This window comes from Molothrus aeneus, chromosome 2, assembly GCF_037042795.1.
Source record: "Molothrus aeneus isolate 106 chromosome 2, BPBGC_Maene_1.0, whole genome shotgun sequence".
Taxonomy (NCBI): domain Eukaryota; kingdom Metazoa; phylum Chordata; class Aves; order Passeriformes; family Icteridae; genus Molothrus; species Molothrus aeneus.
The window spans coordinates 37,339,942-37,354,086 of NC_089647.1; the positions used below are offsets into that span (position 1 = coordinate 37,339,942).

Consider the following 14,145-nt stretch of genomic DNA (forward strand, 5'->3'; position numbering starts at 1 on the left):
CCTCCTTTTGCCTCTCCTTGTATTTTTGGGGGTTTTTTTAAACAGAAGCCATCTTAGAAGAATAACTGTTCCCTGTAGTTCCTGTCTTTTGATTTCACAGTTTCCAAGCAGCTAAAATTCTTGAATTCAGGAGCAGAAAAAGTAAAAGCAGACTTTTTGGGAAATCTTCCTGTTAAAAATGATGAGTACTCTGATCTAATCTCACAAAGGCCTTGAAAATGTAACTAATTGTGTTTTAGCACATTAGGTTTGTAGAGCTCAGTAAAATATCTCCATGTCCAAATGTTTTTGTGAGCTAAGCAGATCTGTCTGGTATTCTGTATAATTGAATTACTTTCTCAATGTGCTTAATGTTGTCCTGCATGGAATACACACAGGAGAAAATGCTCTTTTGAAAAATGAGTGTAAATATAATCTTATATAAAACTGCTTCCTCCCTTCTCAGGTGAGACATATGTGCCCAAATGAAGAAATGACAGAGGCACAAAAACCTGTCAGTATTAAGACAACTGACTTCTTTCAAGTTTCAGAAAACTACCAGCAAGAGAATTGTGGCAGGAGTAAATTTCACGGAAGTGAAACAATTTCACGGTGCATTGGCCCAGTTGAGCAAACTGGTAAGGCTGTTGTGTTGTTTTTCATTATAATTTTTATTGCTTTACAGCTGAGTTGGAGTTCTCTTCCATCTCTCCAAGTTATTTGAAGAGTGTGTGTGTGTGTTTGTACACATATTATTGCAACATATTAAACTTTGTTTTGCAGAACAACCTGAGAAAGTTCTCTGTAAAGAACAGAAATGGAGATCTTCCAAACCACCAGTGACTAAAGTCAAGTTAGGTCTTGGTTTGGAACAGCATGAACTTAGTGTTATACCAGAGGTAGACACGCCGAAGAATTGCAGCCTCTCTTTGGCAGGTAAAGTATAAAATATGTAATAAGTGCTGTTATGAGTAATAGATTGGAGGAATATAATCTTTGAGATTATTAGGAAATTATAGCTGATACTGTTGCCTTTCTTGAAGTATAACTTATACTGGCAAAATTGTAGTTCAGAAGAGTTTTCTTTTGTGTCTGTCTAGAAAAACATAATTTAAACAAAATTTAAACACCAGGAAACGAAAATTCAGTTACTCCATGACCTGAGTTCCCTGTTGATATTTCTTTTTGGCAGGATCTGGGTTAATAGGCAGTTTTACAGTAAGTCTAAAGAGTAGTTGGTAGATTTTGTTTAATGGTTTACTTTTTGATTATACCAAGTAAGTGACTGTGAAATCTTTCAAGTAAGGTGGTAGTATCAAGCTTCTACAGAAATTTTTAGGCCATCTTTTTAAATTGTTTTTTCTAGTTAAAAAACACTCATTGCAAAAACTTGAAGAGCAATAAAAATTTTATAAACATATTTGTTACAGTCGACTGGCAATGCTTTGCAATTCTCTGTAAGGAACATTATTTAACAGGTACAACAAATTCATGTTTTCTAAAGGTAAACATTTAATTTTTTTTCAGTGTCTCTTCACATCTAAAATGTAATGCGTATTTTACAGAGCTTTTTATGTTGTGTTCTTAAAAAGGCTCAGCAGAACAATGTGAGTAATTATAGGCCAGTCAGGCCTATTCCTTGCAAAATAATGGAACAGCTGATACGGGACATCCTTCAATTAAAGAAAAGTAGTTAATACTAGTCAGCATCAGTTTATGCAGAAGAATGCTTGTTGGACCAATTTGATATCTTGATTAGATAGCAAGTTCTGTTGGGGAAGGTTCTGATGGAAGAATATATTTATGTTCTCAAAAGCACTTGGCTTAGTAACTTAAACTTGAACTTTAGTAACTTAAACTTAGCTGTATAATACTGTTATGATCCATAGGTGATTTATTCTTGTATTATCAAACCATTGGTAATGGTAGGTAGTAAAAACTTGAGATTTTTATTGGATTGGTTGGCCAGAAAGGGCTGTTTTGTGGGCTGGGTTGCAGAGAAAGAAATCTTTAAACCAGAGCAGAGAAGTTGTATTACCTCTGGATCTGGAGAAGTTATATTTTTTGCAACTTTTCTTGGACTTGCTGTGTGAAAAAATTAGTTTGAGATTTTTTTGAAGAAATACTTTGGTGGAGTTAGGAATTAGTTTTTGAGAAGTCTATGATCTGCATAATCTTTCAGCCTGTATAATGCATAGACTGATGTGATATGGCTAAATTCATTAAAATGGAGACCATAAAAATTCAGCAGTGTATTTCTGTAGAATAGAATATGCGTCTTAATGTTCCTCATGAAGTGCAAAACACTTCCTTTTTATACCTAAACTGATTGCAGGTGTTTTAAATCCAGATAAAACAGATGATGGTTTTAGAGAAACTGCTCAGATTTCAGCCTCTGGGGAGTTTGCATGTGTGAAACATCATGCTCTTCATGAAGGTATCTTTCCCTCAGGCATAACAAGCTATGAAGGAAAAGCCTCCAATGAAAGTCCAAGGCAAACTAATCCACCAGGAAGATTATTACAAGAATTGCTGATGATGGCTGCTGAAACTTCATGTGAGTCAGGTGAGGAAATCCTCTCCCTTCAAGAACACCATTCAGCCATTCAACATTGCTGATTTTGCTGCTGTTTATTTGTAGAATATGACCTGGCTGTTAAAGAACCTGCAGTGCTATTTAATGCCATTGAATTTTGAGTATAAAAAAGGATGTTTCAATAAGCACTTGTTTCAAAATGAATGAGTTTTTGTCTTTGAGGTTTTTGTGATCCATTACCATTCTGGTAATAAGTCCACATTGCAGGACACTTCATTGCTGGTCCACAGTTTCTTGTCCAGGGCATGTGCTTTTCATCTGTAACCTTTAGAATTGTAAAGGTTTGCAGGTATTCCAGGTGGGAACCTATTTTGGGTAGACCAGTGGCATTCCTGATTCAGTACCCAGTGATTCTTGTATTGATGGAAGGGAAACCTATGCTTAAAAAGACTTCTGGACTGTTAATGTGTTGATCTAGATGTCCATTGAAAGATCAGTGTGTATAAGAAATTACTTAAAAATATGGTTGAGACAAAAAATAGAAGGCTGAGGCCTTATCAGCTCAAGAAAACTTGGAAAGAATGTCTTAGGTGTGACAGACCCAAAAATTGAGAATTGTAGAATATTTCAAATTTAAAGACCTATAAGGTTTGTTGAGTCTGACTCCCTGCTTCTCCCAGGATTACCTAAAACTAAACCACTGCCCAGTTGCTCCTTGAACTCTGATGGCCTTAGTGCTATGATCACTTCCCTGGGGAATGTGTCCCAGTGACTAACCACCCTCTCAGTGAAAAACCTTTTCCTAATGTCCCATCTGAGCTTGCCCTAATGCAGCTTCATTCCATTTCCTTGTGACCCATTGCCTTGTTTGGTGTCAGGTAATTATTTAGTATCTGCAGTTTCTGTTTAATTAGGCAGTTGTGACTATCAGCTCACAGTGCATTAGCCTTGACTCTCAGCTTGTGAGACTAACACAGTGCTAGAGCTGAGCCAGACACCTGGAATTCTCAAGTAGCTGTGACTGCTCTCCTGTCTAGGAAAAGTCTGTGCATAGCCAGTATTCAAGAGGGGTCCATTCTACTTTGACCTTTTCTAGTAGCCATCATAGGCTTTTCACATGCTCCACTGAATATGTCAAAAGGAGCAGCAGTGTAATATTGTAAAGACTGCTTTAGCTCTATTCTTGTCTGTCTGTGAAGAGCTTTTACTGAACAAGGATACCTTTGAAGATCGGCCATGTTCATAGGTGGCAGAGTTTCCTGATTCCATAAAATAAAACAAGTTGTTTTGGTTATCAAGAAAAAAAAATTTGTTATAAAGTTTTATGAATGTTCAAAATAATTTTGTTACAAGGACATTGAAACCTACTAAGCACGTATGGGTAACTTGACTGGCTTTATAAAAGAACAAAGGTGACTAGTTTGTAAAACATTCACTAAAGCAATCTGAAGCTTATTACAAGATGACAGTGTTGCATGGTCCAGTACAGTTTTCAGTATCCATCTAAAATATTACTGGAGCTGCAGAGGAGTTCTCAGAAACTTAGCAGCTTTCATATGCCCATTGTTACAAGCAATACAGCTATGTAGTATACATGTCCTGGTTTTGCTAGAAATTTCTTCACTGGCCCTAAGCTTTGATTTTTTGTTTTGTTTGCATTGAGACATCATTTCCAATTCAATCGGATTTACTTGGAATTGGAGTTGTTTTGAATAAGTACATATAAGCTCATTTTCCTTCAGCTGTTTCTTTATTTCTCAGAATGCCCCTTTTGAAGTATATCTATCTTTGAACTTCAATTATCATGAAAACATTTTGTCTTTTAACAATATTTGATGAAAAGACTTGTATTTTTCTGAGTAAGTTTAGAACCGTTGCTAAAGCAGCTGTTACCAAATTAATATAAAATATCTTGGTGGAGTGCATTTTTACATTATAGACTATTGTATATGAACAATGCAATAGTTTATGTAAGAGGATTAGGAAACTTTATGTGAACATCTATATTAAAAGAAAAAACCCCCAAAGCTTTCTGTGATTATATATTTAAGAGGATTGCCCTCTTGAGCAGATCAGCAACCAAAAGTGCCAGCAATAATCTTGAACACATATAGGCTATGAGGCTCTCTTGGGTACTTTCAGTAACTAGTGTGGTATTTCAGCAAGAAAACCTACAGCCCCTTACACTTTAAATACAGAGTTCCTGAAGGGAAAATTTAAGGTTCATTTTAGGTTGTTGCTTATGATTTTTTATTTAATTTTGTTTTTAAATATTTTTTGCTACTTGTTTCTTACCAGAACATGTTTGCATTTTTTTCATGTTTTCAAGATGTATTGTATCTCTACAGGTAAGAGCAAATGAGTGCTTTGTGTGATCCTTGACCTTGTTCTTTGCAGTAATGTTCTTGCTGGTTTGAACCTTTGACCAGATAATATAAGTCTTTACAACTTAGGAGTTGTACTGCTTTCATGGTTACAAAACCACTAGATGTGTACAAATCCCTAGTCACTGCTCACATGCTTTTTCAAATCATAAATAAAAGATGAAAAGAAAAAGTTGGTAAGTCTGCTTTTTACATACAGATGCTTTATCAACAGAGGTGAGTTTCCTTTGATAGGAGATTTGCCTTGGGTAACAGGCAGTTTTTTTGAAAAGTCTGTAATTAGCTGCCTGTATACTTTGCCTCTCAAATTTAAGGGCAGCCATGTCTGTAAAATGGGTCTTAAGGATTCCTTGTGGTTAGGGGGGATGAATCCCTGTGCTCAGTACTGAGTGGTTGCAAGTGCTACACAAACTGATCAGCTGGTTGCAGCCAGAGAACAGGTAACTGAAGTGATGATGCCTTGAGTGCCACCAGTGAGTCTAAAATCTGAGTTGCTCTTTTACACGCCACTGATGCATTGATAGGATGAATTGGGAACTTGGGACACTTGATGTTCTTTCCAATCCTATTTGGCTAGAATGGGCCAATAGGATTCAAACAGTTAATAGGGAATTACAGAGTAACCCTGCAGCTGAGACAGGCAGTTTGATTGCATAAACCTAATTTCCTTAGCAAGTCAGCCTGCAACTAGTGACTAGATTTGATACATACACCTCTTCCACAGTTCTTGAGGACTCTTCATCAGGCTTGTCTCTCTGTATATCTGCAGTGGTTCCCTTGAGCAGTGTTCCAGATGTGATTATCTTCATGTGTTGCTACTGTGTACAGGGATGTTATTCCAAGCATGACTTTATTTTGTGATCCAGGCTAACCTAAGATTTCAGTTTATCTTTAGTAATCACAAATAGTTGTCCATAATTTGGCATTTCAACAGACTGCCTTTTCCATTACCAGTTTAGCTTCTGTTTGTTTCCTTGTTTGTCTACATGTCTGGATTTGGACTAAGCCCTGTTTTTATATTGTCTTCACTGAGTGTTTGGATATTTGGTCATGTCTTTCAAATTGCACCCTAAAATAATTGTTGTTATTTTACTGTCATTCCTCTTGGGGTGGAAAAATAAGCATTTGAGATATTGCAGATTCAGCTTTTAAACATAAATTCTTTGTGACATTGTGGTGGCCAGAAAGTTAAAACATTAAATTCCCATGTTGATGTCAGGATGCTGTAAGAACCTTGCACTATTACTTTAGAGGAGGGAGAAAGACTGAAAAACCTTCCTTTATGAATCACCAAATACAGGATTTTTAGAGATAGTAATACAATAAAGTCATGGGATATGAGCATGGAGTTTTAATTAAATAATTTGGTTTATAGCATGAAACTGATACTGTTCATTCCTGGTATTAATATCACAAGAACAGTGCAGGTTATTGCAGTTCAGTAATGAAATATTTGTAACATAGCTGTCCACAGAATTTATATACAAGAGATTATTAAATGCTTGAATCTCATTTCTAGTGTGTCCTGAATCACCTGTCCTGGTGATATTCTAGAGAAAATAAAATAACTTCTTTCAGAAAAGTATCTCTAATGTTGATAGAAAGGTATCAAGAAATGGAGAATTATGCGGTAGCTTGCTCCAGCACTTGCTTTTTTATTAAATTTTAAAATAGTCTATTCCTAGTTTCTGAACGTCTGACAGCCATTTCTAGACACTGCTTCTTGTTAAGGTTTAGCAATCATTTGTGCTATGCATTTTTTTTCCTATGGAGATGTTTACATAGCATTGATTAGATGATTGCAGTTTTCATGCTTCTTCAAGGAATTTTCTTGAAGGCCTTGCTCATTTCCAGCATCCTCTGTCTCCTGTATTCTGCTCCAAGGAAGAGGAGCAGACTTGAGCTGAGTACTTGACCTCTAAATAAACGTGTTTTAGATGTATTTCCATTTATGTTTTGTACTTTCTCCTAGATATCTGCTGGATAATAGTGACTATAAGAAATCTTGGACTTCTTTTCCTCTCCCTGAAATGAGGTTCAAAATGCTTCATATTTATTGAGAACACAATCTTTATTATTGTCATATCATATCAGTCCATTACTGTTGTTGCTTTACAGAGGAAACATTTCCCCTTTTTTTATAGTATAAATTAGAACAACCAGAGTTTGCCATCTGGTAAGAAGCTGAGTTTCAGCATACACAAAGTACAAACTAGTGTTAGGATTCAGAAAAAGTTAGATCTGCTTAAGTAGAGAGTCTTATAAAAGCTGGGGATTTGAAATGTCTGTCATTACCAGCCTTTTTAGAATTGGGAGAAAACATGCCTACTTCACTTGTGTTTAATTTCAGTTTCATACTTAGCACTTCTTTCTTGAAAACTATACTGGAAATAATAATATGTATTTGTTTGTGACAGTTAACTTATAATCATAGAATTGTCAAACTTTGAAGGTGCTTATCAGCACTGAATGCAGAAATTGCATTTGTTGGGTGCTACTGTGGTGGTTTTTTTGCAGGTACCGACCTTACTTACTTTTATGTGTAAGAGCATTATGGTAAAAGTGACTCAGTTCCATGGTATTAGTCTTGCTATAGTTAAGCAATTCAGTTCTTCTGGTTTCTCTGACTCAGAATGTCTGCTTTTCTTTGTAATCCCTGTAATGGTAGATTGTAAAGAATTCCCCCCACTCCAGTGAAATGATTGTGATAACACTGGCGAAGCCACGTTTCATTCTGCTAAGCCAAAACATGAATTTCCAGCTCTTCCTGCCTGCTCTGTGGTAGTTAGAAATTATAGGAAGGTGTGTCAAGGACCACAGGTCACTGATGATATTGGTGGTGTGGTGCAGCAGAAACTGCTGTGTAGGTGAAAGTGGTTAAGGCCGGGCAGAATCAGTGCCTGAAGAGTGAGGCCAGCAGCAGTGGAGTGTTACTGCCCTCTGCTGTGCATTGCTCACTATGAACTCAAAAATGGCTTTTTGTTCCTCATTGCTTCTGTTACCTTTGTGTTCAGCCCAGTCCCAGGACTCTCAAGTGTCTCAAGATTCACCAGTTGTTGCTGCTGAAGGTGGAGAGAGACTTAGAACAAGTTCTGGACCATCACTGAGGCTTGATAATACGGTTGGTCACAACAAAATAATCATATAACTCACTCTTTATTTTGTGGTGTAATCTTTTTTTCATATTGGGTGGCTAAGAGTGGGTGCCTATTCTAGATGGAGCAGTAAAACAAGCCCCAAGTAAAGAGGTAAGCACTGTGATGCATCATCTGGCTCTGTTCCTGTTCATACAGCATGGGATGCTGTTGTAACCCAATGGGTTACACTCAGCTTGCTGAGACTCCTTTTTTCATAGTGCTGCTCCCCAGACAGGCCCAGCTGGGACTGGTGCTCTGGCTTCTTCTTTCCCAGGTGCTGGACTTTGCCTTTGCTGAGTTTCATACCATTCCTGTAGAGGCAGCCTCAGAGGTCTTTCTGGATACCAGCACTGCTGCTCAGTGCATGGGATGTTCTTCCTGACTTAATGTATCTGCAAATTTGGTAAAAGTGTGGTCTCACCTCCTCTGGGTCATTGCCAAATACAGAGCTCTGTGTACTTGTTCCCCACCTCCACAGAGTGTGTAACCCCTCAGTCCCTGACTTCTGAGCCTGATTATCCAGCCAAGGTTTTACCCTTCTTACTGTCCATCCATCCAGGTTGCAACATCCAAACTGGCATCATAGAATACTGTGAGAGTGTTAAAAGCCTTGCCAAAACCAGCACCAGTCTCCCTCCTTTCTCTCCCTCAAAGATTCCATAATTTTGGTAGCAGATAAAAACAGTATTTAAAACATGCTGTGTTATGACATGGATATATAAAAGTACCTTGGAATGTAAATGTTCTAAATGTGTATGTTAAATACACACACACACATTATATATAGTAGTACGTAATGAAAAATGTAGCAGAAGGGTTTCCTAGATTTTTTATTTTCTTAAGGCACATTTTAAGTCAGAGTTTGAGAAGAACTGTTCACATCTAGTTCTTCAAAATTCTTCTTCGTGACTTTATAGAGCTTACCTTAAAATTAAAGAAGATAATGCTTTAGAAGATTTTGTATATTTTAGTTTAATTTCATAGAATTAAAGTCTCCTGTATGCAAAAAGCTCAATATTGAAAGTACTTATCAAGTTCATGAGTTTTTAATGTTTTGCATATATGTCCCTCTGAGATCCACAATTCAGCTGAAGTGGGTCTGTGATGAGAAATAGCCAAATCTGACCACCAGAAGATTGTTTTATCTTCCAGGTGTCATGATTTGTATGCAGTTCTGAGAGGCTTTATGTGAGACTGAGTGTGTGAATGTGTGTGTGTATATGAGAGAGAGGGGAGGGGGCTGTTGGGGGGTGATGTGCCTGGGACATGGGGGGTGAATGTGTTGTACTGAGCAAGGATGAATCTATATTTGCCTGACTGTGCAAAACATGAAGGCTCCTACACTTGAACTGAGCTCAGAATAAAATGTGTGGGTTTACAGCTTTACTTCTGAACATGTGAATACATGGTAATAATAGGTGTGTTATTTTATTCTAGGAAGTGCCAGGTTCAGAGGCTTTCATGCAACGAATACCCTGTGATGTAACTTCAACAGTTTCCACTGGCACCTTTTCAACCAGTGAAATGTTGAATGCAAGCCCTGTTGACACCGGTGGGTGTTCAGGTTTTGTTTACTTGTAAAAAGAAAATTGTGGTTTAATTTTATGGCAGAATGGGTCTAACTCACCAAACATAAGTTCTTCTGAAATAAGCTTATGTCAAATTTCACCAAAGGTTGATTAATACATCTTATAGAGTTGAGTATAACCAGAATGTTTTCTTAGCTGCTTATGATTTTTTACTTTTATAATAATTTTAATATTATTATACATCTGCTTTGGCAAAGGATATTTTGAGTTTTATTATGCAACTGTAACACTAGCAGCTATCAAGTGGCAATTCTTGTTTTATAAATTATCATCAAATGATACACTGATAAAAGTTTCCTAATAAATATATTTCATGGATTATTGCAGAGCTATGATTGTCTTGCTGTTAAGAGACTTGTTCCAGTATCTGCCTGTCACCACAGTAATTCTTAAGGACTTATTTATGGAAATGTCATTTGAATGCCATATTGACTTTTAATAGTTTTCTGGGAAATATGTGTTCTTACTATTTTTTGTCTGTAGTCTGCCTCTTGATGTTGTTAGTTTTTCATAAAATCAAAACCAATTCCTTTATTATAAATACATAAGTCTTCCTGACAGTATTACTTATGAACATGGAATTGAGTTTGAAATTGATTAGATAGTGACCCTTGGATTTACTTACTTCGAGGCTTAATATTGGGTTATTCTGACATGCATCTGATTTCTTAAGAAACATATGTATATGTGTTATTCCATGTTTATAAATCAATTTTTGAAGATTACAGTTTTTACAGCCTGAGATTTCAATGGCTCATTTTAACTCTAATTTTTCAAACAGATGTTATTTTGAATAGTAAGGTTTCTAACTCAAGTGACACATCTGTGTTTTAGTGATGTAAAAAAGCTAAAGTCATTTCTAAGGTAATTTTCTTGAAATTTTTCTTCTCCATTCTTTTTTTTTAGTTGTGAAAGAAAAATACCAGATTTTTTCTTGAAGAAAAATACTAGAAGTTATTTGACTAAATAAATTTTTCAAGTCTAGCTGTGTCTTCACCATACACTCAGTGCTTAGTAGTGACCTTTTCTGGTAGCTTTGTGCAGTTCTTCTGTAAGCTTATAAATAATAAAGATACAGATTAAGAAGGGTTGGTGTACTGTTTAGGAACATGATTTTGGTTGTCTTGATCCCTCAGATTTCTAGTGTTGGCATAAAGCAATTTCTGTTTGAGCACAAATAAAACCACTGTGGGTGTCATGAAGATATTCAAGATCACATGAAAGGATTGACACGTTTATATGCAGTAGGAGGTAAAGGTGTGCGAGTTAGCATAAAATAGCAGTATTAATTCTTTTCTGCTGTTATTTCAGTATTTCCTAAGTCTACATTCTGTAAAAGTGCTAAGCTGTAAAAGTGCCGTGTACTGACTCTTCTCTAATCAGATATTAGCAACTTGCATTTGTGAAAATGTGTGGTGAGGTTTGTAGGAGCGTTGACAGGAGACAATAAAAGAAAGAAACAAAACCCCAGAACTCTATGACTATTTCAGGCTGCTAAGCACTGTCATTTCAAATGATGTAATGCAAGTGGTTTGTATGCATGACTGTGAACATCTAACTTATTATTTCAGGATTGTCTTCTGATAGAAGAGAAGATGGAATTGTGAGAGAAACAGGAAGTCACCCTTGGAACTCGTTGCTTCCTTTTACCTTGCAGCAGAGGCAAGAAATTTTGTCTGGAGTGTCTGAAAGTCAGTTGTCTGAAGGAAAGATGTGTTTTTATAAAGAAAACCAGATACAGCAGATCTTGAAGAGACCTACTGGGAACTTGAACTCTTACTCAGAGGACAATACACATTTCCAAGGTATTCATTATTTTATAGCATTTTTATGCTGCTCTCTGATCATACAGAATGAGGAGCTTGCTTAGTGTTAGGCATTGGTCTGTATTATTTATATTCAATTTACATTTTAAAGTCAATAAGGATTCTACATGCAAGAATGCAATACTTTGATGTTCTTGGAGCTTGGTGTTAGATATATATTCACAAAGATTACCTAGTGCAGAAAAAAGGTAGATTGACTGGATCCCTGTCAGTTCTGTGCAGCTTCCTGCCACTGTGGCTGGGCTGCTCGCCACCTGTGCCATTTTTGTCACTTGTTTATGCACAGCTTTCACTTCAGGAGGGTGCAGAAATACTATATAATACTTCATTGTTGACAAGGGGTCACATAGTTGGTGAAACTCCGACTGGCTGGTGGGAATTTTATGCTCTCTAGAAAAATACAATAATTCATGAAAATTAAAAACATCGTTATTAGCGATCATGAAGATTTAATTCAAATCACTTCTTCCTGGAATGTTTGAAAACTTCAAATCATATAATTATAGGTTATTCTAGACTTGGAAGAACCTTCTAGTTATGTGAGCCAAATTCTCCTTCCTGCTCACAGCAGAGCCAACTTAGACCAGGTTGCTTAAGGGCTTGTCCAGGCAAGTTTTGAGTATCTCCAAGGACAAGATTCTATATCACTAAGCAACATTTTAATAACTTTCTTCTTTTTTTTTTTCTTTTTTATTTTTTCTTCTTTTCTTACATGTTTGAGGAGACTGCATTTTCTTTAAACTGACAGAGGGCAGATTCAGATTAAACGCTAGGAAGAAATCAATCATAGTGAGGGTGTTGAGGTTGGGTAGTGAGGGTGCTGGTACAGGTTGCCCAGAAAAGTTGTGGGTGCCCCATCCCTGGAAGTGTTCAAGGCCAGGTTGGATGGGGCTTTGAGTAACTGTTTGAGTGGAAGGTGTCCCATAGCAAGGGGACACTAGATGGAACTAGATGATCTTTAAGGTCCTTTCCAACCCAGACTATTCTAGGATTCTCTGTACTGTACCTCTTAAGAGTTAATAGACAGCAGACATTTTTTGTACCACTTCCCTCACACCCCCAGTTCTTCTTTTAAGATTGAACAAACTCAGGTGTTTAGCTGCTCTTTGAACATCATGTGCTACATCCATCCTCTAATCATCCTTGTGCCTCTTCATTGGTCTTGTTCTGTTGTGAGTTTTGTACTGAAAAACCCACACTAATTCTGAGGCAGTCTCACAAGAGCTGAACAGAGAACTTACAGACTTCACCTTTTCATTTAAAGAATAATAAAATTGAATCAAGGTAGCACTTTCTTACTGTTTTTTATACTTGCATTGTGTCAAAGAATTTGATGCTGTAAAGATTTCATTTTTCAGCTGGTATTTGTATACCTGCAGAATTCTATAGGCTTTATTTACTGTATGTGGAAACAACTTGTGATGTGTCCATTGTTGGAGGTTTTGGAGGTTTTTTGTTTGCTTTTTTTTTTGTTTTGGGGGTGAGTGATGTTTGTTTGTTTTTAAAATAACCTCTTCTCTTATAGCTCTAGCAACTGAACTCTGTTGTCCTGAAATGGAGGGACCTTTTCCAAACTTCCATCACCAGATCTTTCGACCTTTGGAACCAAGTGTTGACTTCGATACATCATCATCATCATCCTGTTCTCAATACAGAATTTCCCAACACAGTAGAGAATTTAGCAAGGTACTGCAGAAAAAACTCTGGTGGAGGAAATGCTTTGGCTGAAGATTTTTGTAAGATTTAAATGTATAATCCCTATACTACATAGAAAAAAACACAGTGCATATTTTGTGTATGTAGATTGCTGGTTGTAGCAGAAAACATAACCTAAAAATCAAAAACTACCTTTTTCTTTTTATCCTTCATATTTCTGAGAAAATTTATCTTAAATCAATTTTTTTTATGCCACTAGACTTCAGAATTTTCTACAGAAAGTCCAAATGTGTCTGCATTTCTAGAAGAAAACTCCAGTCTGAATGGACAAAGAAGCAGTCTGCCTTCTACTCTTGAAGCAAATGGGCAAAACATTTCATCAGAAGGGTTGGTTAGAGAAAATGTTACTCTAGGTATGTTCAGTGTAGTTTTCAAAATCAGCTTTGTGCCAGTATATAAATACCAGCCCTTAGTGTGGGTTTGAAGTGGGGACAGATCTCACTTCCCTCAGTCCTGCTTTGAAATGTCTTAACTCCGCTGCACTCTCACACACAGTCTCCTCCACCACCTTTAATGGGAGAACTCCTAAATTTTTTAAAGTTCATTTCTTAAGCAGTTATGACTGTGATACAAAAGCAGACCAGGTATTCAGATGACTGTAATGGGTATTCTATTACTTATTCCTTCTGTGATGATTTGGTTGGCAAAGAAACATCAACTCTGGCTGCAACTGTTCTTTTTCAAGTATTTATTAATGTATATCCATTACTTTGTAAGTTTGAGTAAGGTAAGGAGGTCCCAAAAATTGATTAAAATTTTATTCATGTGTTGGAGTCTCTCTGAACTGAGTCATTTGTCTTTTAAATACATTGTGTTCTTCAAGAAATAATTCCATTTTCCTTTCCCTCTGTTAAGTCACAGCAGTATACTGCACACTGTGATTCTTGGTTTGTTGACAGAACTGCCTTATCTCTCTACAAAATAAAGTGGAGGATACGACAGCAACTTTTGAGCTACAGTGAATAATTAATTTAGTGG

The 14,145-nt window shown here is 36.6% G+C and overlaps 1 protein-coding gene and 1 non-coding gene across 2 annotated transcripts in view; both read left to right on the forward strand.

Moving 5' to 3' along the window:
* The window catches only part of CEP295 (centrosomal protein 295), a 43,537-nt gene that overhangs the window by 21,831 nt on the left and 7,561 nt on the right, over nt 1–14,145 (forward strand). The window contains exons 15-22 of the mRNA XM_066544704.1: nt 446–617; nt 763–915; nt 2,432–2,545; nt 7,914–8,020; nt 9,474–9,588; nt 11,197–11,430; nt 12,977–13,137; nt 13,367–13,520. Coding sequence (XP_066400801.1) covers nt 446–617; nt 763–915; nt 2,432–2,545; nt 7,914–8,020; nt 9,474–9,588; nt 11,197–11,430; nt 12,977–13,137; nt 13,367–13,520 — 1,210 coding nt within the window. The remainder of the gene's footprint in view (nt 1–445; nt 618–762; nt 916–2,431; nt 2,546–7,913; nt 8,021–9,473; nt 9,589–11,196; nt 11,431–12,976; nt 13,138–13,366; nt 13,521–14,145) is intronic.
* LOC136553839 (small nucleolar RNA U2-19) lies at nt 9,133–9,216 on the forward strand. Its single transcript, XR_010783239.1, has one exon. It is a non-coding gene; the product is annotated as a small nucleolar RNA U2-19 (small nucleolar RNA).